The following is a 25,956-nucleotide window of genomic DNA, read 5'->3' on the forward strand; positions in this document are numbered from 1 at the left end:
GCATTTCCTGCCTTTGATTTCTTAATTTTGCAACCTGATCTCTTTTCTTTCAAGGTACTTCTCTATAATTTCTTAAGCTTTTTTATTTTAGAGCAAAAGGATTTTGTAAAAAGGTCATTTGATCCTCCCACCAGATTGAAACCACTATGTTAATTTCCACAGAACTCTACTGTTACAAATTGCTTGTTTGCATCTTTCTTTTTCCTGGTCAGAGTGATCTCTTTCCTGACTGAAAAACTAGAGTTGTTCCAGCCCATGAGAACATTTCAACCTGATCCAGAATAGTTCCCCTGAAGGAATAAAAAGCCAGTGAGGAAAAGGAATGATGTGGCCGCAGAATGATATAACGGGTAGGAAAACTGTGGCATTTGAAAATTCCTGGTCATTTCGATGGTCAGATGAATCAGACAAACCCAGCCACCCCAAACTGAAGTGCTCCTGGTAAGTTTATGGGTCTTGAAAGTGAAGTTATGTTTCATTTTTATTAACAAAAAAAAAAAGGGAAAAAGTAAGAACCAGTGCCCTGATCCTGGAGATCTAGTTAAAAAAATACCAACAAACAAACAAACTAAAAAAACAAACCGAACACCAAAACTCACCGTGAATTTGAGACCATTCAACATTTTATGTCTTTGCAAGTGCGTTTGTATGAAATTGGCAGCTTCCTAATACTTTGTCAGCCAAATTGGCTACATAAGACTGTCTGCATGCCCTTGAGGATGGAATAGTAACATACTGTAATGTGATGCTCTAACAAAAGCACCTAATTGTGGAGAACAATCCATTTGCATCAAGATAAGCAGCTAGTAATGTTTCCCTCTCACTTAGAGACACTGATTTTGGCTGCAAATTACTGCCTGCTGCTGTTTGCCGCCTTTCCCACTCCGTCAGACCTTAACAAAGCTGATATTGTACTCATTAACCTGTTTCCTGGTTAGTGTGAGTGACTAACAACATCAGGTCTTAGTCTGTGATTCATCTTGAATAAAATATTTTCCAGTCACACAGCAAAAGCTCTGGTGAAAGCGGAAAGATTTGATCTTTAGCACTGAAGACTTTGCTTGTGTGGTCCTAAAACTCAAGTTTTTTGTACTGTACTTATTAGTATCAAACGTACTATCAGTAGCCAAAGTTGGTTCTGCTCTCAGGGCACGTCCACAGGCAGCATGAACTTGGCAACAGCCAAGAGCCTGCAATGCACAGCAAAGGAAATGTCCAGGAATTAAATGCTCTGCGGGAAGCACATGGTGTGTGGGATTCCCATGTGGTTGTTTGGCACGACGGAAAATCTGAGCGTGGTGGGAAAAATCAAAGGGATGAAAGATCCCAAATCCTTCAAACAGAACACAAGTACCTATCCAGCTACCACATAGCTCCGATCTCCTATGGCAACTCCTTACCCAAACTGAAGAGGAATGTGGCATACAAGACAGTCATTGTGAGGCAAATAATTAGCATGGGGTCCATGTGGAGGACTGCACAATGGTGAGATTTACAAATTGATGGGTTTCTGAACTGCTGAGTCTGATGTGGAAATGAAAGTAAAAGCGATGGTATGCAAAGAAGGAAGATGTGATGTTGTTTGGCAGACATGCAGGGTTCATGTTTATAGCTGCAGAGGGAAGAAGAGGCATTTTGAAAAATCTGAGACAGGAAGAGGATACTGGAGTTTGTGGGATTCGAACTAGAAGGAACATCTGAGACTTTTGGCTTTAGTAAACCAGAGAGGCCTAGTGGTGAAGGTTCAGGATGCTGCAAAGATAGCACAGGCTACGTCCTCGGATTTATCTCCTGGGGGTGGTGTTTTCTGCTGTGCTGGATACGTGCAGAACAGGGATCAGCACGCAGGGCTGGAGCTGCACAACCCTCGGCTGACCCTTTGCAACATATGTTGGTTGCCGTTCAGATGTTCCTTGGACACTGAGATCCAAAAGTGGGGGAAAGGGGGATGAAAAATGAAATCACTGTTCAGCAGGATTGTATTTGCATTTGAATTAAGACCTGTGTGCAAGGCAGAAAACCCAATTGATCTCTCGCTGCCCACCATGAGGGCCAGTTTCCAAGTCTGAAGCAGCAACAGAGGGAGGTTTCTCTTTACATCATCCTATAAACAGCATCTAGACCCCAAAGGCAGGGCCAGGGAGGGCTAGAGCTGTCCTGGCATGTTATGTATTGCCTAAGACCAGATGGAATAAATTAGAATTGCTCTGTTTGTCGTATATGCTAATCCACATATGCAGAGCCAGACTCCAGGCTTAACTGGCTTGATTATCTGCAAACACTTTCTTTTAGTCCCTTACAGTGGTGGGTAAAAGGTATTTACTGGTATCTCACCTCCGACAGTCTGTAATTTGTGTCCCTACAGGGCTTTAATGTAATGGTGACGTCCACTTTAATACTGTGCGGGGGTCTCTTCTGTCCTTGTTCTCATTTTTTTCATTATATGTTTAGGATGTTTCCCTGTATCTCCCTTTCTTTTTGGTCAGTCAAATTAATACTTTTTCCAGATGTTCCAGGCCTGACTTTCAGTATCATGTCCTGGGAGCTATCAGAATGTTTTAAATATGGAAATTACAAAAGCGTTAGGGGAAGGAAAGCAAATTATACCAGCATTTGCTTTAGAAAGTAATACTTCCCTCTGACTAGCTTCAGGCCTAATGCATTTATTCAGGATTTAATTTATTGTATCTATTTAATAATTTTAAAAGGAGATTGCAAAAAGTATAGTAAAACTCTAAGGAATATAGATATAATGAAGTAGATACATCTCTACCTAAAATATATACACATGCAGATTAAACAAAGAATGTTTACCCTGTTTTATGCTTTTGATATACGTTTGCCATCTCACCTTACATTTGCACTAGAATACATGGATGGTTTGGGGCCCAGTCAGCAAACTCAGTAATTTGGAAGTGCCAAAGCTTTTTTTCTTGGGTTAAGATGTCAAAGCAGATTGTTGCCACACTTCTACATATCTGCTTTTGCCATGTCCCCTCAAAGACAGAAAGAATCTTATCCCAATTTGAAGGAAAGTAAATGTACAGTCCCCATTTTATTTCAAGGTGGGAATATGGATTTTTCATTTAATTGTTTATTCAGTAGTCCCTATAAAATAAAACTCATCTCCTCAGAATGAAACAGGATTTTATAGCAAGACAACCCTGATTGCAGTTTAGGATGTCTTGTTAATGTAAACATGCTTGATTGAAGGTTTTGCCGAAGACTTTGTGCTACTCCAGCATGGAGCATTCCTGAAGAACATGTTTGGATAGAGAGGTAACCTCCAGTCAACGCAAAGTTCATTGGAGTGCCCAGAGCAGTCCCTGAACGTGGCTGAGCGCTTTCAGGTCCAATTCACAATGGTGGGACTGAAGGACCCTCTCACACCCCCAAAACTGGGTGCTTATGGGAAAAAAATTCAAGTGATCTTTAGTTGCTCATTTTCAAAAGAGCTCTGGTACAACCGAGGTGCCAGAAGATGTGCATGAATTTTCAGGAGGACTTAGCAAAACACCCTTTGCGTAGAAACAAAAATTCAAAAATGAAAGTAAAGCTCTCTTCAAAATCCGACCTCTGTGTCTTCTAATGCTCCCCGCATGACTTTGTGTTCGCTCGCTGTAGGAGGCAAACAAAACAGAGCTGGGGTTCTTCATGATGACAACAGATCTTTCTTCTGCTGCTGCTTGTCTTCGTTTTGTCTTCAGGTTGATTATTTTCTCACCTGTGGAGTTGCTTGGCCATGACTTCAAATGGCCTTATGAACATTTACAAAGTGTCCAGCCTAAGGACTCACATGTTGAGGGATTAGTAGTTTTCTATTGATCGCCTTGATTCGTCCTGATGGCCCATTTGCACCACAGCCTGATAGCCTGGATGCCATCTGGCTGACTTTTCCCTCTTTCTTTCAAGCATGTGTTTTGAACTTCAAACTGTGCCCTGGTCTTGTAGGGAAGAAAATATTATTGTTTTTATATTTTGCCATATTTAACAGGAACAAGGGTTTCTGAGGATTAGACATACAGAATAAAGGAAATTAAGGGTTAAATCTAAGGCACCAGTTATTGGGAAATGTCAGAAGTTCTGGTTCTCCCAACGGCTGACCCAAACCACAAATGTGAGGAGGAGGCCAGCTCTGAGGTCTCATGCCATCTCTCTGTCTTACTGACGGCCAACCCTCAAGTTGTATCTCTTTTTCAGCCATCATGGTGAACAATCCTTTTTTACTTTTCCCCTCCCTTTTAATGTCAGTTTGCTTGTTTCTTTTAGCATACCAACGTTTAGCCAATACTTGCTATGGTGGAGTTATCCATGATCAGTAATGACAAGCATTCAAAAAGGAGAGGCTGTCCTTCCACATCCAAGAGCCAGTGAGCTCCCAGGAGCAGAGGAGGCTGCTGGTGGGTCTCACGGCTGCCAGGACCGATACGCCGTGTAGTCTCGTGTTGGTGCATAGGATGGGTAGCCCTTGTTCTTCTGGTACGGCGGGTGCCGGGGAGTCATGTTCATGTAGTTACTCTGATGGTACATGTTCTTTTTGGATTTTTGCTGTGGTAAAAGGGGGAAGAGAAGCGTTAAAACATTTCTGCAGTTAGTCTGTCCCGCCTGGGGTGGACACTTGGAAAGGGAGAAGAAAGGGAACAGGGATCCTTTGAGCAGAGAGGGGGTTTGACTGGTAATAAGACCTGATAAAAGTTAATAATGGATTTGATTATTTTTTCCTTCTTTGAATTAATCATCTCACCCAACTCTTATATGAATTACTGACAGTTCTGGCCCTAAGTCCTGGTTCAGGGAAGCAGGCAAATTTGTAAGGCAGCCTGAGGTTTGAATACATTTACAGAAGAATTAGAACACATGCTCTCATCAAATAATCTATGGAATTTGCCCAACCTGAATGTGAGGCTCTGTCTTATCTGCTGAGAGATTTGCAGTGCTGGTTCTCCAGGCAGAGGAATGCTGCAAACCAAGGGTGCAAACTGAGGCCTCTCACTGTCCATTCTCAGCTGTGGAATCACTCAGCAGAAACGATACAGTCTGAGCAGTGAAGGCTGTTCTCATTTATTAGGAGGAAAAAATAAATTAGCTTAACTCAACCAGAAATAAGAGCAGGAAAAATCAGCCCAAACTGCGTGGATCATGGTTTGCCTACATTTACAGCAGGAACACACAATGTATATGTTGTTCTGAGGGGCAAAAAAATCAGAGCTGATGTTAATCTTTTATCTGTCTCACTATCTGGGCCCCACAAATCTCATTTCCACTGTTGAATCCCTGCCTTATAATGCCCATGTGAGACAAGAGAGGCATTGTCTCTTTCAGAAATAAGCCCAGCAGAAGACAGGTGAAATAATTTGCCTATAATCACAGAGGGAGTTTGCGGCTCCAGCAGTGTTTGAACCTCTGGCTGCTGCAGGCTCTGCACAAGGTTGGTGTTTTTGTATAGCGTAATGCTTTATCGATCAGGGGCTAGGTAAAGTGCTTCCGTGCTTTTTCCTTATAATATTGATCATGCCTTCTTTTGCAATCTCCTTTTTACTGAAATTTCTTCCCCATGTACGTACATATTTGCATATAAACATTTGCATATATTTGCACATATATACCCGTAATATTTGCAATATACTTGTGATGCAGTGGAGTTGAAGGAGGTTTGCTTTAGAAAATCTGATGGCTGAGTTACGCTGGATGTGCATTGTGGGGCAGTTACTGTGAACCATTTTAAGCTTTTTTGTATTAATGTTACATATATGCACCGTGTTGAATGTAAGTTACATACTGCTTAGGCCATACAGTACAGTCGATGCATATAAATCGTTAGATGCAAAAGCTTTACCTTATGTGTTCATCTCCATAATATAGGATTTTCAATTCACCTAAGAGGTAAATTTGCATGGAGAAAGACATTTAGCTAGTATGAGTGAATGCTGGACTGTTACAGGATCAAAAACGTCTCATTTTGCAGAGGAAAGCGGTTTTCCTTCAGGGAAGGCAGAACTGTATGAAAACGGACAAATCTTCAGCTGCTTTCAGGAGCTCAAGAGAAACAGGCTTGCCATGGTTGCCAAGTGTCGTATTTTAGGACCTTTTTTTAGAAATCATAATGTCTTCTAGGCTGCTGTATTTACATTCAGCAACACTCTGAATACATGCACACTCAGAGCACCTGTTATCAGGAGAACACCACCAGCAGCGACAACAGCAGGTAAAAACTGACGCAGCAAGCAGCACATTGCGGTGCAGCCCTGTCACTCTTGCTGGGGAGGACATGTTAGCAGTGCAGCGGGCTGCTGTTAGGTACCAAACCAATACAGCAGACAGAAAATGGTTCAGGTTGTAAATGATGGATTTGAAGCTACAGGATCTCATCAGGGCACAGCCACTGTGGCACAGCCCTGCAACACCAGCAGCTATTGCTGGAATCCGAGGCACAGAGAGGGACTATTTAACTTGCCTTCCCATTTTCCTATGGCAATGCCCCATTTGCCCCTGCCCCCCATCTTTTTTTCCCCATTAGAAATATATATTGAGCAAGTGTGAGAGTGTCTTTCTGTACACGTGCCACATTTAACCTGTCAGGGACTCTGGGCCCTTTATACAGCCTAATGTGTTGAAAATCACTATTTAACGACAAAGATCCAGGGGAAAGGCAGGAACAAAGCTCTCTGCGTTCATTGTTCGGGTCTTTCCCACATGGAGTGTGCAGTGTAAATGAGCTCTGGGAGATCACGATGCTAAGACTCGTCTGGGAAGATGTCCTGCTGCCTCTGCCTCACTCTCTTCACTCCAGCCAGCAGAACTGGATGGGACCTGTGCCAGCCAATTCTCCAGAGAGATCAGAAAGAAAAATAATGAGCCATTAAGTCTCAGCTATCATAGGGTTAATGTACAGAGGCAGGCGAGGGACCACTGAGATCCTGCTGCTTCTATTCCCTTGCAGTCAAGCTGCCAGAAATAGAGGTTACTTGAGGGAATTGCTGGATAGGCACAAGATACCAGTGCAGATGGTCTTGGACCAACTGACAGTCTCCTAAAGATGGTTTTACTGTAGGTGAGCTCCCTCCGTCAGCATAGCCTCAAAGAGTTTTGCCAGTGGTGTTTGTAGGGCTAGGTTTCCCTGACAGGGACAATGGGCAGAGCCAGGGACAGTGTCCCAGCACTGCTGGTACTGGCATTTGCTTTAGGACTCTACTGCAGAGGACATGGAGAGCATCTGGTGTTTCAGCTCTTTTGGGGCATAGCATGGGAGTGCTGGTAGAGCTGGGGTGAAGAAGCACTTTGATCATCAAGTGAGTGGTGTCCGGGGGTTTGTGGTAAACGTGGCAAGTATAGCCTGAGAAATGAACTAGGGACAAAGAGCGTATGGAGCAAGGGAAATCAGTAGTTTCTTACCCAGTAGTCAATAAAAACTGCTGTTATTAGCATACTGTAGAAACCAAGAACTCCAGTCATTGTCACCATAATCCACAAAGGAATTGTAGACTGAGGCTCTTGTATTTGGATCAGTGTCTCTTAAAGGAAAAGAATAAAGAAAACTTTCAGTACATGAAAACAAAAACCTCAATCTCTGCTTATTAACTCCTTGTTCCAGTGCACCTTTTGTATTCATCATCATTTTAAGATGTCTTCTTCAGGACATCTGGAGCAGGAATTTCGCTTTACCAGGCAACCCAACTGTTTGTTTTTTTTAGGAAACAAACTGCCTCAAGCCATCACGTAGGGTGTGTGGATAGGGAGGATACTGAGCTACACAGATTTCCCCGCTTACCTTTCACGTGAATGACAGTCCCGTTGCTTTTCTCATTGTAGACATATGGGGGTGGATACATGGCCTCAATTTTGCAGAAGTAGATGTCAGTTTGGTTGGCACTCATATTCCAAAGATTGAAGATGACTTTGTCTTTATCATGAATCCCCTGGCAGTTGAATTCTTCATTTGAGTTACTGCTATTTTTGGTCGTCTTCCATGAAATAGAGCAAACTTCAACTGCACTGTCTGTTCCTTTGTGCAGCGAAGCTCGAAATTCCTCCGCTGTTCCATTATATGTGTAGTTGCAGACTAGAGTTGCATTCTTGTTATTTACAATGAGCAAAGGACTCTGAGCCACTAAAATCTTGTTTTCTGGAAGGGAGGGGAGGGGAGAAAGTGAGAGAAACACTTGTTTATAAAATACAGCATGAAACTGCTGAACCACCCACCCTCCCATGCAGCTCTCGTCCACATCACCTCTACCCTGCGGAACCACCGTGTTTCTCACAGGAGCTCTTGTTGCAGCAATCCCCCTCTCTGTAAATAATTACATAGTCACTAGGGGAGACCGTGAGGTCAACAGTGTTTTTCTGCAGTCTGAACAGTAGTACCAAAGTGGTCCTGTGATTAAGATTTAATGTCAGGGCTCAGAAGGCCACTCTGCATGTGTGCCCCTGTGTGTATGTATAAGGCCACCTTAGTCCATCCTTTCCTTAGCAAGCAGATTCCCTGGGGACATTATGAAGTGAAAATGCTGTGAATTAAATGCTTTGTCCAGCAGTAAGATAAGAATATTATTTATACATTTATTTTTTAATCAAAAGACAGACTTGAAGAGTCTGCAGGTGGAATTTGCTGAGCCATTTCAAGGATTTGGATCTTGGACAGTGAGCACTAAAAGCATGAGCTGCCATCATTTTAATGTAAAGCAAGTCATTTCTCTAGCTAGCAGCTGTAGTAGATTCTTAATGTCTCAAAGGACTTGGGAGCTGACTAATTTGACACTGCGTTGGCACTTAGCACTTGAATGGCCTGCAAAAAAAAAATGTCGCATGGAGGTACAATTAAATTTGAATTGACTGGACTGATACATAAACAGGAAATGTTTTCTGACACGTAGATCTCTGTGCTACCATCTGCCAAACACGGAAACACTGCAAGGACTATGCTGAAAGACAACTTCTTCCAAAAAAAAGAATCATCCTGTATAAATGAAGCCCTACATTTAAAATTATGACCCACAAGTAAGAGGAAGAGAGTTTTAGCTTTTAAGCTAGGAATTTGCCAGAGCTAACAACAACCCTTTTGTGTGTGTATGACTGCAGAAGTCTTCGTGCAAGCTCAGCTCAAATGAAGTCTTAGTAGCCTTTTATAGATCCCTGAGAAGTGCTGTGCTTGGGAGAATGACAATCAGATCTCTTGTCTTCAAAATCTGCTGCAAAACCTGTGTTCTTTCTCCTTAATCCGTGTGATGAGACTTAAAAAAGGCTTGTAAGGGAAATGGAGTGGGAAAGAGGCCAGATCCAGAATGCCCAAAACACGAGTAAGTCACCATGTTTAAAAAGATTTAGGACAAATTGGCTACGTTTAGTGTGTTCGCACCTGCACCCGATGGAGTAGCCCATCCTCTTGAGTAGGATACTCCTTTGGGATGGACTTGATCCAGGGAGTAAAGTAAACACAGAGATGCAGGAGGTGGCCAGGACTAGTGGTAGGGTGTGGGTAGTAAAAACAACCCACAGCCAGCACGTTCTCCAGTTACCAGCCCAACCCACAGAACTGCTGAAGCTGTTCATTTTCTCACTGAAAGTCTTGTTTACCAGCCCTTTCTTCTCATGAGAGCAGGAAGACATGAGATGGGGAATGCTCTCCTGCCTCGTCTTAACTAAGAAAGATTGAAGTCCATCCTTGGGTCTCTTTATTGAACATAGTTAGGTGTGGGGTGGAGCAGAGCTTGTCACAGCTCTGAAATCCCGTGTTTGCTGGGAAACCAAACACGGTGAAGCTTTTTGTCTTGATGAAGGATGAGCATTTCTAGACTTTCCAGCAGAAAGAGACACATATCTTGGAATCCTGGAACTGAGCAGCAGATTAATAACAGACAAGGCAGGTTTCTACTTGAGGTGCTGCCTGTGGTGAGTTTTCATCAAAATGAAGACATTTCAGCAAAACATTTCGGTTTCATCGAATCAGCATTTTCCGACAAAAGCTCTCACATTGGCTTATAAGGCATTCTAGTACGGGTGAGGTTTGGATTCCACCCCTTTAGACAAGGTATTTGATCATATTTTTGTTGGCCAGAAAACTGATCCTTGGCCTAAGTGGCAACATGCAAGTTTGTGGTAAAATTTTTTAACCTTTATCAAAGCAGAATTCTCCACATCTCACTTGAGACAGAGTTATTCTCATAGGCACTGCAGTAGTGCCCACCACTACAACCATTCAGTCACAGGGACTGAATACACCTTCAGAAGAGAATTTTTCTGTCTCAGTGTTTACACCGAAATAGGCATTCTGGAACAGCCAGTCGCAGAAGCATTAGGCTTCAGAAAAATGCGTGCCTGTTTTTGACGGCGAGTACTTGCAGAGAACTAATGGATGTTTACTGCTCAGCCCGATCAGATTTTTTGCTGTGGCCAGAGGAAACACAAAGAACACTGAAAATCTCATTGCTGAGGGACCCTCCTCAAGTGTTACTTAGACTCATTTGCCAACTGCAGACCCTAATGACTTACCCCCGCCTTTTGCTGCTGTCAGCTAATCTGGACTCCTGATGTTTAGTCCATAGCTTCATGCCTTGAGCTTCACTATTTAAGTACATCTTTGGACTACTTATGTCCTTGCTATGATATTGTGCTAATTGGCAACTAGTTTCTTTTGACACACACATGTAAAAAAATAAGTTATTTCAGCTTACTTCCACCTTTTGGTTTACGGTCCAGCCTGTCTGGGATGGTAACCCAGCCCCACGCTGCTCGTATCGGGATGCAGGATGGCTGAGCAATGGGGAAAGGTTAATTTGTCGATCATTAAACAGAGACTGCTCCTTCATGATTTAAGCTAAGCACCCAAATCTATGTTCACAAAGTGGCTCTACTAGTTCAAATCTAAACTGATTGAGGGAGATCTTTGGTTTTTCATTCATAGGAACTAATTAGAAGCACATAGATGGGTTGGGCTGCAGTGGCAGCAAGGGCAAGGCGGGCATGATGGACAGATTGGTTTTGAATGGAAGAAAGTCAAAATGTGTATTAGTTTCATGGGGAAAACAGAGTAAGGTCAAACATCGCTTACTTCGCTTGTGATCTGAATAGGATTTGATTATATTCTTAGTAGGATCTGGACCATTCCGAGCAAACATGGGCTGAGGTGGCCTTTGCCTTCACAGAGACAGTTTTTCTCATAAGTGTCACTTTGGGTTTGTTAAAATGGTGAAACTCTGAAACATCTAGTATGTGTTTCCATTAGTGTATGCTTTCCCCTAAATGGGGTTGTGATTACCATTTCCAGAGCTGTGTTCAGTCATGCTGCATAGTAATAAATATCTATATCTTGGCCTTACCCAGCCAAGAAAATGGTAGTTATGAAAAATCATTGTCTACAATTTCAAAAAGCTGTGAAGTTTAAAAATGTAAAATTGTTTAAGTCAGTGTGCACCGTCTGCAATCTTTCTTGGGATCTTAGGATTTATAGGCAATGATGTGTAAGATGTCTAAATGTTTGTTAAGTTTTTTTATACCTTATTTATCATGCTAGACGTTTGTTATAATCACATGTGAGGTTTTTTGTATCATGAAAAAATAGTACCATCCATATATTGTAGCCATAAATATAGACTCTCTCATCATGGACTCCTGATGCAAGCAAAACTTCATTGAAGTTTTTTCCTCCTTTCTTTCTCTCTATCGCTCTCTCCCTTTCTTTCCTTCTTTCTTGCTTTCTTTCTTTCTTATTTGCCAAGAAAATGAAATAGAGACAACAAAGTATGGGAAATAACTATTTTGAGGCTTTTCTTTCTCTTTCTTTTTCCTTCTTTCTCTTTCTTTCTTTCTTTCTTTCTTTCTTTCTTTCCTTTCTTTCTTTCCTTTCTTTCTTTCCTTTATTTCTTTCCTTTATTTCTTTCTTTTTCTTTCTTTCTTTCTTTTTCTTTCTTTCTTTCTTTCTTTCTCTTTCTTTTCTTCCTTTTTCCTTCTTTTATTTATTTTCTTTCCTTTCTCTGTTTTCATTCTTTTCTTTTCTTTCCTTTCTTTCTCTTTCCATGAATCAACATCAGCTATTGGAAAAAAACATTCTGCTAAAAATACTTTGTACTCTCCTTTCTTTCTTTTCCATGCTGGTTAACTCCAAGGAGCTGTTTGCCAGAGAAAGGAATCTGGGATAAGTTGGGATTTCTATAAGCACAGTGAAGAAATGGCCCACTTAAGTCCCTGGGGGCATAGGGGAAAACCTGAAAGGAGTTTACTTAGTCCACAAATGGAAAGACACACAGCTATATGACATACAAAGCTATTCCATTTTGGCTGCTGATGGTCTGTTGTTCAATGACCTTTACTCTTCTTTCCCAGATACAAAGGCCTTTTTCTAGTTTGGTTTCAGGTCAGCCAGCTGTGTGCGTAACACGCAGCTGGAGGGATCTGCCCCCTCTTGTGATTATACTCCTGCTTTCTGCCAATCTCTCCCACTTTGGGGCATAAAGCCCAGGTGAGCACAGGGGGGTTCTTGGCAGTTTGGGATTTATTCTTTTTTTTTTCCTAAACAAGAATTTGATGTTGTCATCCAAATCTCAGCTAACCTTGCCTCATACATCTTCTGCATTCTGGTAACCTTAGTGGGTTAGAGGTTGATTTTAACACTCAGAAACCATAAGGCAGAAGGTTATGTGGGCAGTAAAAAGATGAGGTCATTTGTGGTACGCTGCAGTGGAAACCCACGTATATTACTTATTGCACAAAATACACAGCACAGGCAACTTGATCTAGCTACCCTTCTGACAGACCAGAGCAAGGCAGTTATTTAGCCAGCAAAAAGGGGAGAGCACACACTCTGTCAATATTAGTGTGACTGCAAAATGGAAATGAGCAAACTGATCTTGGAAGTCCCTTTCCATGATTCAAACTCAACCTGCGACACTGACTGGTACAGTCGAACATCAGCAGAATAGGCCAAATTCTGATGTTTTCCCCTAAACAAAATACCTGAGGTCTATAATATACTTTGTGGCTTGAGGAAGTCTTGCAGGGTCATGACCTGCCTTAGTGTTTTCCGTGTGCTAAGGATCAATCATCTCAATCAAAATGATGAGATGAAGAAAAGATATGGGAAAAAGATAAGAGCTCTGAGAAGCAAGTGACCTCATGCTTCTCTTTGAGCAGTTGAACAGTCTCAGTGAAGCTACTGGAGAAACTCAAGTTCTTCATGCAGAGTGTATACATGTCTATAGAGTCATGGCATATCCCCTCTGTCTGATAACACACGCCGTGCTTTATGTCGTTGCAACTCAAAAGAGTTGCTTAAAAGCTGTTCACACCTCATGGAAATGTTTTCAAAACTGTTAACCCACTGCTGATACTTATCCCCTCCTGGAATCAGTGTATTCTATGACAACCCAGGGGCCCGCTGCGGAAATAATTATTATATTGCAAACACAGAGTTACAAATATGGGAAAAGACAAAGAAGAAAAAGCCTATGATCTGTTAAAGAAATGTAGATCGTGGTGTCATGCAAATGACAATGCCTTCATTGATTAAAAGAATTGTAGTAAAATAAGGCAGAAATAAGGAAAAAATGTATTCAATAGTATCTCTCATATTTGAAAAAATACCTCTTCAAAGATGTTCTATATGTGAAAAGATTTGTACTGGAAAACGGATTTTTGTTCCTATCTGCTACTTCCCTGTAAAATACAGAACACTGATATTTGGAGAAGGCCCAGTAACAGCAGTTCACAGGCCAGCGGTTTGAAAAATTGTCTCAAGATTATCCTAGCAAAAGCCATCATCCGTTGCCTTGCTTTGCATTTTGATGTAGCCCTTGGAAAGATACGTTAACTCTGAATGTATGAATACTGCATCAGCAAGACAGCTCCAAGAGAAAATACCATCAGCCACAACAACTGGAGATTCAGAGAGGTCCGCTAAGAGTTAGGATTTCCAGATCACAAACAGACATTTTTTTGTTGTTGAAGATCTTTTCAGAAAGAAGCTAGGTATCTAGTAACTATCAATAAAGTACTAAACAATGCAAAAAGCAGAAACCCAGCAATTACTGTACTTCCATCTTTGAGCTCAGTAAGCAACTCTGCTTTTAGTCTGTTTATTTGCAAGTTCTGTGAGGCACCAGGTCTGCTCACATTTGTGAGCCAGTTGGTAAAGCCCAGGGGAAGGGTGAAATAGTCCCCCCTCTATCTATGCGTGCAGTTTCCAAATGCATCTAAAAAGAAGTCAAATTAAAACAAAACTCTTAGGTCAAATCTTGGAGGAATACTTGTGGCAGGAAAAGAATCAGCCTCTTAGTTGTATCGAGTTGACCCATGTGCAATCTCAGCAGTGTGCTCCGTCTGTCCCCTCTCATCCAAACACAGAATAATTTGTGCAAAATTAATTATAAGCTATACTAGACCTTCTCCACCCTGACGATCAAACTGAGGAAAAGCAGTGGAAAGGGTTGAAATGTGGTGAGGTTTGTTACCTGTCACATCAGCAGCGGGGATGAAGCAGAGCACCACGAGGACCCCCAGGAGCATGGTGCTAGTGGTGGGCCCTGTCCCCACCCCCAGCACGGGCCGGGCTGCACCCCCAGCTGCTCACGGAGCTTCTCTCCTCCTCCCTCCGCAGCACACGGTGCACAGCCAAGTGAAACCGCCGCAATGGCAACGCTCGAGCAGGAAGTTCAACCGTTTGGTGAGCTGAGCCTTAGGAAGCTGCCTCTGCAAAGCTCAGTAACACCTACAGGGTGGTGGGAGCCCGCCTTTCAAAAGCACAGAGTCGCAGAATCACAGAATGTCAGGGATTGGAAGGGACCTGGAAAGCTCATCCAGTGCAATCTCCCCATGGAGCAGGAACACCCAGATGAGGTTACACAGGAAGGTGTCCAGGCGGGTTGGAATGTCTGCAGAGAAGGAGACTCCACAACCTCCCTGGGCAGCCTGGGCCAGGCTCTGGCACCCTCAACATGAAGAAGTTTCTTCTCAAATATAAGTGGAACCTCTTGTGTTCCAGTTTGTACCCATTGCCCCTTGTCCTATCACTGGTTGTCACCGAGAAGAGCCTGGCTCCATCCTCCTGACACTCACCCTTTACATATTTATAAGCATTAATGAGGTCACCCCTCAGTCTCTTCTTCTCCAAGCTCCAGAGCCCCAGCTCCCTCAGCCTTTCCTCACACAGGAGATGCTCCACTCCCTTCAGCATCTTGGTGGCTGCGCTGGACTCTCTCCAGCAGTTCCCTGTCCTGCTGGAACTGAGGGGCCACAACTGGACACAATATTCCAGGTGTGGTCTCCCCAGGGCAGAGTAGAGGGGCAGGAGAACCTCTCTGACCTACTGACCACCCCCTTCTAATCCACCCCAGGTACCATTGGCCTTCCTGGCCACAAGGGCACAGTGCTGGCTCATGGTCATCCTGCTGTCCACCAGGACCCCCAGGTCCCTTTCCCCTGCACTGAGTTCTAATAGGTCATTCCCCAACTTATACTAGAAGCTGGGGTTGTTCCAAAAAATAGGGACTCTTGTCCCTGCATTGCAAGATGGGTGCTTGTGTTTGGGGTTCTGCAGGGTTGCTTCTGTCAGTGAGAAATGGACTTCCCTAGAGGTGCAGTGCTGTTTCTTTACCACAAGTACATACATGTGTGTGCTGTTCCCATCATGGCAGAAGCAAAAGCAGTTTCCAAGTTCCCAGTGGCCAATTCAGGCCCCTCAGGAAGCTCCATCTCTCCTCACTCCTAGAAGCAGAAACCTTCCTCCCTAGGCCTGCTGGCTGTTCTGCCTGCCTTCCCAGCCCCTGGAAACACTGGCATATTTTGGCAGTAGATGATCTAGTTTTGCTCGTTTTCATTTTTCTACACCTGCTTGCCATCCAAACATAGACCAAACAGTGCAAGAAATAGTGCTCTGGTATCACTTCCCTTTTTGAAAAAAATCCCACATTATAAATGAGCGCAACTGTATGTTCTCCCATCATCACAGAACTAGCAGAGTATATTGCAGAGAGAGAGCTACTGCCTTTCATTTCACCTCTTGGCAAAGGGGCACCGTTCAGATGGAAACACGATTGTGGAAACGGTTGTGTAGGAAGAGATTCTGCGCCAGGAATGCCACTAATGAAACCCAAGAGGGAACAGCGTGCACTCTCTTCAGCATGGCCATGGACCCATTTATTCCCTTCCATTCCTTATTGCTCCTCATGTGCCTTTCCCAGGGTGAGGACAGACCAAGGCACTGATGGCAAGCAGGGAATGGGCTGGTGGAATAGAAGAGAGGCCACTGAGAAATTATCCACTGTGGCCCTGGAGACCGAGCTGTGATGTATCATTTCTCTCTGCACGGATGAGCAGTGGTGCCGGTATTGCCCTTTCCAGAGCCTCTGGCCCTTCATCATATTTTCAGTTTTGCTTAATGGTTTCCTCTTTGATCCCCAGAGTAAGGAAGCACTTTTTTGTTTCCCAAAATAGCTCTTGGCTCATCTGCACTTCTTGGATTTTTAGAATTTTAAAAGGGCACAAATCATCATTGTGTTCCCAAGGGTACAGCTCCTTTCCTTCTCCAAATTGCAGCTCTTGCTCTAATTTAAACAGTTCATTTCCGATCACTTAGATACTTGACTTTGTTACTTCTCATGTATGATCTTTTTCTGTTGACAAAGTTATCATGTGGGTAGGGGAAGAAGATATTATAGTTTTCAGCAAGCCATCTTGCACTTAGGACAAACCACATCAAAGTTTATCTAGGGAAAAAAAAACCCTGAAAATGTCCCTCATTGTGCCCTCATTATTCATTATTCTTCATCATTCTCCCACCTGCCTAAGTATCTGAGCATTTCCTGAGGGTGTTCTGCAGTGGCATTAATTCAGGCACCATTCGCTCCTATTCTTACTCCATTTTCCATTCAGATTTCAGGCTGTTGAGTCTGTCTGTACCTGGCAGACAGGCTCTGCTTGCTGTCACAGTGATGGGAATCCAGACTAACATTAGAATTTAAGTGGTGCTAGAGCTGTGAGAGCACTGAAAGAGCTAAAAATGCAATTAGGCCATGTTTGGGAAAAAGAAGGTTTCAATCCCATCACAAAATGGCTGAAAGTGAAGTCCAAGAGAAGTAAATGAGAGGTTTGTAAATGGGTTTTCAGGGCACACAAGGATCTAGACTATGGGCTTGGGATTTGATTTTTACTCATCGCAGTGTGTAAATGAAATAACAGTCCACGTATTTGTAGCTTTTTGTGCTTACTGTTAGAAAACCAAGCACTGGTAGGAGCTACGACCTCTGTTTTAGAGAAATGCTGACATGATCTAGTTTGGTTTATCAGATATCTGGATATCTTTAAAAGAGTCCTAAGAAATCCCAAGCAGGCTGCCAGTTTACCTTTATGTTATAGAATGAGGAGGCAATGGCCCAGATATCTCAAGCCAAGTGTTCGTCTGTTAAAGTCAGAAGGTGATTCCAAATGTGTTATGATGAAACAAGTGGCTAGTTTAGAAGCTAATTTTAAAATACATGAAGCGTCCCTTCAGTCACTGGAAGTTGTACAGTGCCAGCACACACAGCCGGTTCACTTATTCCTGAGGGCTCCAGTCTGATGGGAGCACAGTAGGTCACTAAAATTCCCATTGAACTGTTATAGACAATTAACTTTTAAATCCCTGGACTATCCTGCAACTCCATACAAAGACTAAATTTTACAGTTATCTGAGAGAATCTTCTTCTTTCTTCGCCACCTTGAATAATCATAACACAGCCCTTGAGCAAGGAGCCTTATTCTGCTTGTTCTGCACGCTTGCATGTTGTCAGCTGCTAGAGTAAATGCTTTCTTTCCTACAACTGCAAATCTTACAACATCTTTGTTCTTCCATTGCTGCCACAAGTAATGATTTGCCATGAATAGTGCTCTACTTACTTTGTACAGGTGGAAGGTTGATTCTTTCACATGTGTTTTACAAGGAGAATGTGCTTTAACTGACTGCTGTGGAGATGCAGAAGTGGGGTGACAGAAAGAGTTTAACAAATAGTCATGTTATTTCTGGCTAGGGAGACAATGAATCATCAATGTTATTCACCCTGTGCTGTGCCCAGTAAGCTAACCCCAAAGAGTTATGTTGCATTTGTCATCTGCAGCACTTTATAACGTTACATTTTGTTATCTTCATTTTACAGATGGGGAATAGAATCACAGCAAGGTGACAAGATCTGCCCGAGGACACACCTCAGGTTAGTGGCACAGCTTGGAAACGCTACAAGTAGCCCTGTGCTCTCCAGCTTCCCAGGTCTGATCGGCTTTGTGATGGCCTCTGTTCTCTGTTGTTGTTTCACTTGCACACTCATGAATTCTCACTGTGTTGTGAGTCTTTTCACACTCTTCTTTCTGTGAATCTAGATGCCTTCATACCACAAGTACAACCATCACACTTAGAAGGGAAAATCAATATACTTCTTCAAAGGGAATTTTAAATAGGTTTTCTGTACCTTAAAATGTTACAGCTGGTGTCTGGGATGTAGGAGCCTTCCAGGGCGAGAGCTTTAATATGACATGTCATAATGGAAAGGGAGCTTACTTTCTTTGGAAAGATGTGAAATGTTTGTTTCCAGACCTCAAGATAGCAGCCCATAAATGTGTCACTGATATAGGACTAAATGCTACCATCAAACACATATAAATTAGAGAGAGAGCTTGAGGGAAGCCTTCCCTATTTGGGGAAAGAAACATTTCCCTGACAGGCTGATTATTTTTAATGCCAATAGCTGGAAGCTGTTCATTAGTGTTTGCTGGGAAAGGGGCAGGAGTTCACACATGTACATTCCTGGCTCTTTTCAAGTTAAAGATCTCACCCAAGTTTCAAAGTTGTAACCGTTTCTTCTGGCTGTACCTATTGCTGGTTTGGACTGTTAGAACAAGTCTCAAAGGAGGTGGATTAATGGTTACAGAGGGAATGGCTCAAAGCTGTGTGATTAACTCCCTCTATCACCTGCCTGTAATTTGACATATGGCTGCTGCTTCATTAGAAGTCACATGTTTAAGTAGGAACACCTGAAATAAAGCCCACAGGTGAGTATGTACATGATAAATATTCTGTGATAAAAGTGTTTTCAGATTAGGGCTAGAAGGAAAAATATTGTCTGCTCCCTGCATTGCCTGCTTCATGTTTCTCTTGAGTAGAAAAGGTGAGATCTCTGCGTGTTATGATTGAAGTTGACAAAATTGTTCCAGTTTATTTCAGCCGAGGACCTGAATGCTTGGGACTGGTAGAGCAAAGAGAGCCTGGAAAAATAATCCTTAGCTCTTCTCAGCCTCTGTTTAAGGGCTGCTGCCAGGCAGCTGGAGGGAACTGGGCTGGCTGTTCCATTTCGGCAGTGAATGACAGTGATCTTCTGTCCTTTCTAAGGAAAGGGGTATGGGAAAAGTTGGAAAATAACCAGTAAAGCCATGAAAGATATGGCAACAAAGCAGTGATGTCCTGTGTACGAGGGAGCTCAGAGGGAGGTAATTTCTTTTCCTCTCCTTTATATTGCTGGAAACAAAAAATATGAATGAACACTGCAGGAATACTACAAGCCATTTTAAATGAGAAGAAGCATCTTCCAAAGAGCTTCCTAGAAATCTTGAGCAGTCAAACTCAGAATTCAGCTTTGTGCAAAAAGACAGCTTCCAGACCCACCTGTCTACAGCTTGTCCAGAAGTTACATAGGTCCCTAAATATCAATAACAAGATTTCTGTCTGCCAGGGCTGTGTTTTCTTATCTGAGGGCAAGGCGGAGTGTCATAGTCCTGCGAGGTCTGAGGGGCTGTAGAGCTTGTGGGACTGTGCTGAATGGCAATCTCATAGAGCGTGGGGCCTGGGGGGTGCACACCCAATATGATCTGCCTGGTCTTTCGATTGCACCAGCGTCCTGGTTTGGGCTGGGATAGTGTTAATTTTCTTCCTAGTAGCTGGTATAGTGCTGTGTTTTGGATTTAATATGAGAAGAATGTTGATAATACACTGATGCTTTGATTGTTGCCAAGCAATTTTTATACCAAGCCAAGGACATTTCAGCAAGGAGGCTGGTGGTGCATGAGAAGCTGGGAGGGAACACAGCTGGGACAGCTGACCCAGACTGGCCATAGGGATGTTCCATACCATATGGTGTCCTGCTCAGTACATATTTCAGGGGAAGAAGGAAGGGATGGACCTTCAGATTTGTGGTATTTGTGTTCCCAAGTAATGCGTGATAGAGCCTGGCTTTCCTGGAGATGGCTGAACATCTGCCCACCCTTGGGAAGGGATGAATGAATCCTTGTTTTGCTTTGCTTGTGTGTGCAGTTTCTGCTTTATCTATTAAACTGTCTTTATCTCAACCCATTATTTTCTCACTTTTACCCTTCTGATTTTCTCCCCCGTCCCGAGTGGCTGTGCGGTGCTTAGTTGCTCTTAGTTTCTCTCCTTTTGGAGAGAAATAATTGGCTAAAATTATTACTGCCAAAACCAGCATGTGAACAATATGCATAATCAGAAAACCAGAGCCCTGGGGTGAAATAGGAATGAAATCAAACTGGTGGTGCAGTCACTTGGCAAACGGTACCCGTAGTAAGGGAATGGGGTTTCCAGGGAATTGCCTGCGTTGCCTTCATTAGTAGAAAGCAGTCTACATAGCCTGTATTTATGGGCAAAGCCTTAGACAGAGGAAACACTTCCACCTTCCCTGGGTTCAGTAGAACCAGGACAGCCCAGGCTGAGCTCAGGTTTTAAGCTGCCATGATCAGTCCCATTTTAAAAGCTTTAACTTCCTCCTTGTTGTGTTTCTTTTTCTCTCGCCCAAATGCTATGTTTTATAAAGGTGGTGGTAGTGCTATCAGCATGGTACATGTAAGGAAGGTGAAGCACCATCCATTTACACAAACATGGAAGGAAGCATTACTCATGTTTACGAACAATTGAAACTAGAATAGAGCTCTCCATACAATGAGAGCCCATTTGAGGACGTGTCGGAGGGGCTGCCCAGCGACCTCGCTTGTACAATGGAACATATTCTTTGAGATTACTTCATTCTGAGTAGCCCTCACAGGAAATAATTATTTTGGTAGACACTAATGCACTCGTAACTTGTCAGATAAGCATTTCCACATTACCCCTTTCCCTGAAGGCCGTGGCTGCTTTCCGCCTAGGCAAACCCAGCTCATGTCCAAATTCAACAACTTGCTGCCCAAAAAGTGCCCTATTCTTAGACTGTGGTGTTGCCAACACCAGCCCACAGAGTTGTTTTCCGCCAAAATACGATGAGAAACAGGCTTTTCATTGTGTTTCTGCCACTTCAAAAAAAAGTACTGAGTCATAGCACACTGGAAATGTTTGTGCTGGGCCGCATAGGAAAACATCATAAATATATTATTAATAGAAAGAGTTTTAAATATTTCCACACAGGAACTAGGGACTGAAATTCCTGATTCTTAACTGTGAAAAGTGTCTAAAGCAGGAGGAAGCCCTTTTCAAATCACAGTAGGAAGCATCTACTTACTCATTTGGATATGGATGTGAATTGTGACAAGCACTTATTAATTTTATAACGGATTTTTTTCTTAGGAAAGAAATCCTGCTTTTATTCAACAAGCCAACACTCCTTTAAACTATTCCTCTAAGTGGGAAATTGAAAATAACCATTTTGCTGTTTACAAAGGCCTTGGTACATCCAGAGGATAGGAATCATTGCTGGTTTAAAGAAGAGGGGAAAAATCATATGATAGCTTATTACAAGTCACATCAGCACAAGAATTAGGTATATGGGCTTCTGCTTCACATTGCTGCTGTCTCCTATACATATAGACAGCTTTATAATAAAACCAGAATAATCTTACCTTTTCCTATACACAAAATTTGACCCTGAAGAGGTCCTGCTACATTTGGCTTATTGCAGCTGTCTGGATAATCTTTCAGAGGATATTAAAATACAGTCACATTTTAATATCTCACTAAGCTTTGGAGGTTATTAAAAGCAAAGTAAAACCTCTGATTTTGCTGATTTTAGGACAGTCTGAGAGTTTATAAAAATCTAAGTACACTTTTGTAGCCAAGTCTACTAAGGTTTTATGATAAAATTGGAATTCATGATTAAATTTCTGAACTTTTACTTTTATGTCTCAGAAACATGAAGTTTTCTGGTGTCATTTTTCCTAGGCTTCAGCAGATTATTGCTGATGACTCCATTAGCCCTAATTCTACCTCTTAAGGTACTTGCACAGACATTTTACTATAAGTCTCTGCAGTATCTGTGTAGCATATCAAAAAGACAATCATTATTTCAACCCTCCTTTCATAATTGGAAGTAATTTTGTAAATGTTTTTTAGGAAAGGAATTATTCTATAGGAACATTTTGCCTGTTCAGTCAACTTTCCATGATTAGTTACGTGTGGGTTTTGTATTATTTGTAATATCCTTGGTGGTTTTCGCAAAGCAGCCCTGCAGGATAGAAGACAAATTAGTAAGCAGCAGAGCTTTTGGAACTAGAAGGAGGTGATTCGTGACTATTCTCATTATCAGATCTCACTCCTGGTTTCCAAGGGTCATGTTTATTTAAGCTGTTAGTTCAACAATTATTTGTGTGTCCTAAACATTTTGTAAACAATTTTTAACACAGATTAATATTAATCTGGAAAAACATAATACAGGGGAATTATCATTGGTTCAGTGACTGATAATCTTCCATCATTATTCTCCTGTTTTAAAAGTCTTAGTTTCTCTGTCAGAAATGATGGCATGTGAATTCGGCAACCAGCCTCAAACCCTTGGGGGGTAAAAAATAAATGGGATATTTCAAAGGCATTGGTCTGCAAACACCCCCTCAGTTGAAGTGTATTTGTATATTCTGTTCGGTGAATATTTACAATTAATCCTGCAAACACAGAAGTCAGGATGAAGTGATGGTCAAGTCACAAGCAGGAAAAAAGGGACTAAATTAAACGAATCACTTACTACCATAAACAATTCATTCAGCTCTGAGTCTGGGAAAATTGCATTGCACTAATAAAGCTGGTAGAAATAGATTCCTCTGTTTCTGAATGCCTAGAGGGGCAGTAAACCTGTATAAAGAAGGTAGATGTCTCTGATTATTTCAGGGAAACTATTTGAAAAAGCAGAGTCTCTAGTAGTACTGCAATGATAGGAAGGAGAAGGAGTGTTTAGCTCTTTGGTTGACCTGTGTCGGAGGAAAAGTGCAACCTCCCTTTTCAGTCTTTCCACTTGACTCTTGTGAAGAGCTCCACAGAGCACCCTGCTTGGCTACTCTCTGCCTACACCACAGAGTGTTTCTTTGTCCATCCTTTCATCTACAGTGGAGATAGTGTCTTCCAGAGCCCGTTTTGACCTGACAGCAAAGTCACCTCATGTGTGTTTCCTTGCTTAAAACATAGCGGTTTGTCTGAATGTGAATATAATCACGTACAAAATGCTGCATGACATTTGCCGCTTTTTAAAAAAGGTCAGCATTTGGATGCTGTTTGGCTGGACTGAAATCCTGGCCCCAGAAAAATCAATGGGAGTTTTGCCATGGGTTTCATTGGGCCAGGATTTCATGCGAGCTCATTATTTGACCTATTGAGTTCTGTGAAGCTGTTAAGCCTGAACTGCAGACCATTTGAGAAGACTATCTCCCCACTTTTTGGTTTCTGCTATATTCCATCCTGGTCAGAAATGTTATTAACCTTTTGATGTTGGAATAACTAGCAAATCCTGCTTTTAGTTCTGAACAGCATATGAAAGCAAGGCAAGAGATGTATGTGTTCTTCAGTTAATGTAAAGCTGCAAATTTTAACTTTAGGTCTCTGCTGTTTACAGGTGCTCAGGTTTTGTGTGAGACATGTAAGCTATAGACTGTGGTATGCTTATGTGGTTACATCATATTTTAGGAAGTGATGCTGGAAGGATGTAGATTAGGTTGTTGATTTGTTATTTCGTTCGTGGTTGTTCCGTCAGCATCACTATTGTTCAAGTAAGACAGACACGGGCTGAGTTTTGATGACTTCCAGGCATACGATCTCACATGGCGTAGGTGGAGGAAGCGGCTAAAAGGTTTGACATCAGTTTCTAATCCAAACAGTTCACAACTTGAACAATATGCTAAGTTTGGCTCTTGAAACCATAAGGCCTAAAGCCTTCTCAGTGTGCCCTCTCACCGCGGAGCGCACGCACAAGTTTCTAGTTTGTCACCTGAATTTTCAGAGCCATCTTTGCTATTAGGTAGCAGATGTGTTCAAATGGGTTGCAATTTCAAAACGATACGGTTGCGCTACACTGCAGGCAGTTGGCACTGGTGATTTATACCTGGGTTAAATGCACTTTGACAGATGCAGATAAAAACCCACAGAGACAGGTGTGTATTTCCCAGCAAGACCAAATGTGTCTGGCGGTGACATAATGTGAAAACTCTGATATGAGACTGTTTTCTCCTAATGGGGACTAGAAACACAAGATACGTGAGGAGCTGGAGGTGCTGCCAATTTTTGAAACCCTTCACAAAGCAGTCTGTGCACCTTGCATCAGATACCATGCACAGATAAGAGAGCTCGAGAGGCATCCGCGCTGTAATGCAGCCGGGGAGAAAATGTCTCTGCAATAATGCTGAAGAAACAGGAGGCCTAGAACTCTTCTTGCTGTGCTGTTAAAATGAGATCAAGACAATAAAAACACAGCTAAAGTCTTATTTTCAGAGGAGCTAACTGCTTCCAGCTTCCATGGCATTCCTTTGGAAGCTGAAGGGCAAGGAAGACAGCAAAATAAAGAGTATAAACCTTAAGAATGTGTGTTTTTTAAATGTTGTCTCGGGGGCTTCAGGAGCCAGCTACACACAGCCAACCAACACAAGTGACAGCACGGCACCTAGCATAGGGAGAAAATGGGTTGGGAAGGGCACAAAGAAGTCAACTATATTCAGATTAATCAGGCTTGATGAATTATAGCCCAGAATACTTGAAGAATTACCTGATGTAATTTTAGAACCATTTGTGGTTCTCTCAAGGAAGGTGAGATATCAAAGAAGGAAAGAAGGCAAATGTAATACTTTTCTTTAAAAAAGGGGGGGAAGAAGAGTCAGAGCATTATAGAGAGATCAGATTATTTCAGTTCCTGCAAAAATACTGGAAAAATTACTCAAGCCATTATTCATAAGGACTTAGAGGAAATAAACGTGGCTTTCCGAAGAACAGAGTGTGTCAAACTATCTAATTTCATCATTTGATGAGGTAATCCTTACCATGCCGACAGGGCAAAGCAGTAAATGCCATATATCTTGATTTTCGTAAGGCTTTTGGCAGAGCTTTATGTAAGCAAGGAAGAGAAATATAGCCAGATGAAAAGCGGGTATCTAACTGATCAGAAACAAGGCTCAGTATTTTCAGACAACTTGCTGTCAAAACAGAAAGATAAACTGAGCTCCTCGGTTCCGAGCTCCCCAGAGTCTGGTCTGGCCTGGCGTTGTTCGTTACTTTCATTAATAACTTGGGTGATTAATAGATTCTGCTTTTTAAATCTCCACACAGGCTGGATGGGAGGGACTGTAGGCACTGTGGGGGGTAGGATTTGGACTGTAGAAATTGAACAAACTGTGGAATTGCTCTTACACAAGTACAAGGTTGACTAGCCATGTGGGAGCAATCTGCAGCAGGAGCATGCAGTGAGGAGCAACATCTCTGCAGTAGAAAAACAAGAAAAAAGAAAAGATCTGTGAGCACCAATGGATCGCAGGCTAAACACGAAGCACTAATATCATGAAAAAGGCAAGCAGCACACTGCACAAACTGAGAGACTGGACTGAGAGTGATGTGAAGTTGTCCTTCAGCTTGGGTGCTCATCAGCAGTGCCTTAGCTGGAGTAGCAGGTGGTGGCTGGGACACTGTACCCCGCTGGAAGGAGGCGAGAGGAGTGCAGAGATCAGTCAGAAGTCTGGAGAGGATTGAAGGGTGTAAAGAGGAAGGAAATGACGTGTCCTCCATGTCTGGCGTAGGCAAGGCAAGCAGCAGGGGGATTGCAC

General features: G+C 42.5%; 2 protein-coding genes across 2 annotated transcripts in view; one reads left to right on the forward strand and one right to left on the reverse strand.

Annotated features, from left to right (window-relative positions):
• The window catches only part of RAPH1 (Ras association (RalGDS/AF-6) and pleckstrin homology domains 1), a 230,140-nt gene that overhangs the window by 82,668 nt on the left and 121,516 nt on the right, over window positions 1–25,956 (forward strand). The window contains exon 4 of the mRNA XM_021289780.2: window positions 18,117–18,170. The gene's annotated coding sequence lies outside the window, so the exon portion shown is untranslated. The remainder of the gene's footprint in view (window positions 1–18,116; window positions 18,171–25,956) is intronic.
• Window positions 2,644–14,647, reverse strand: CD28 (CD28 molecule). The gene is made up of 4 exons (XM_005504016.3): window positions 14,439–14,647; window positions 7,769–8,122; window positions 7,393–7,511; window positions 2,644–4,548 (listed from the first exon to the last, which is right to left on the reverse strand). Exons 1-4 carry the CDS (start codon window positions 14,491–14,493, stop codon window positions 4,408–4,410), a joined length of 669 nt encoding a protein of 222 aa, XP_005504073.2. The 5' UTR covers window positions 14,494–14,647; the 3' UTR covers window positions 2,644–4,407.

The sequence above is a fragment of the Columba livia genome, chromosome 7, assembly GCF_036013475.1.
Source record: "Columba livia isolate bColLiv1 breed racing homer chromosome 7, bColLiv1.pat.W.v2, whole genome shotgun sequence".
NCBI lineage: Eukaryota > Metazoa > Chordata > Aves > Columbiformes > Columbidae > Columba > Columba livia.

Coding starts and splice junctions, on each gene's coding strand:
- CD28 (XM_005504016.3), bottom strand. CDS start 14,493: ATGCTCCTGGGGGTCCTCGTGGTGCTCTGCTTCATCCCCGCTGCTGAT. Junction 8,123..14,438: donor CCCCGCTGCTGATGTGACAG/GTAACAAACCTC, acceptor CCTCCCTTCCAG/AAAACAAGATTTTAGTGGCT. Junction 7,512..7,768: donor GACTGTCATTCACGTGAAAG/GTAAGCGGGGAA, acceptor TTTTCCTTTAAG/AGACACTGATCCAAATACAA.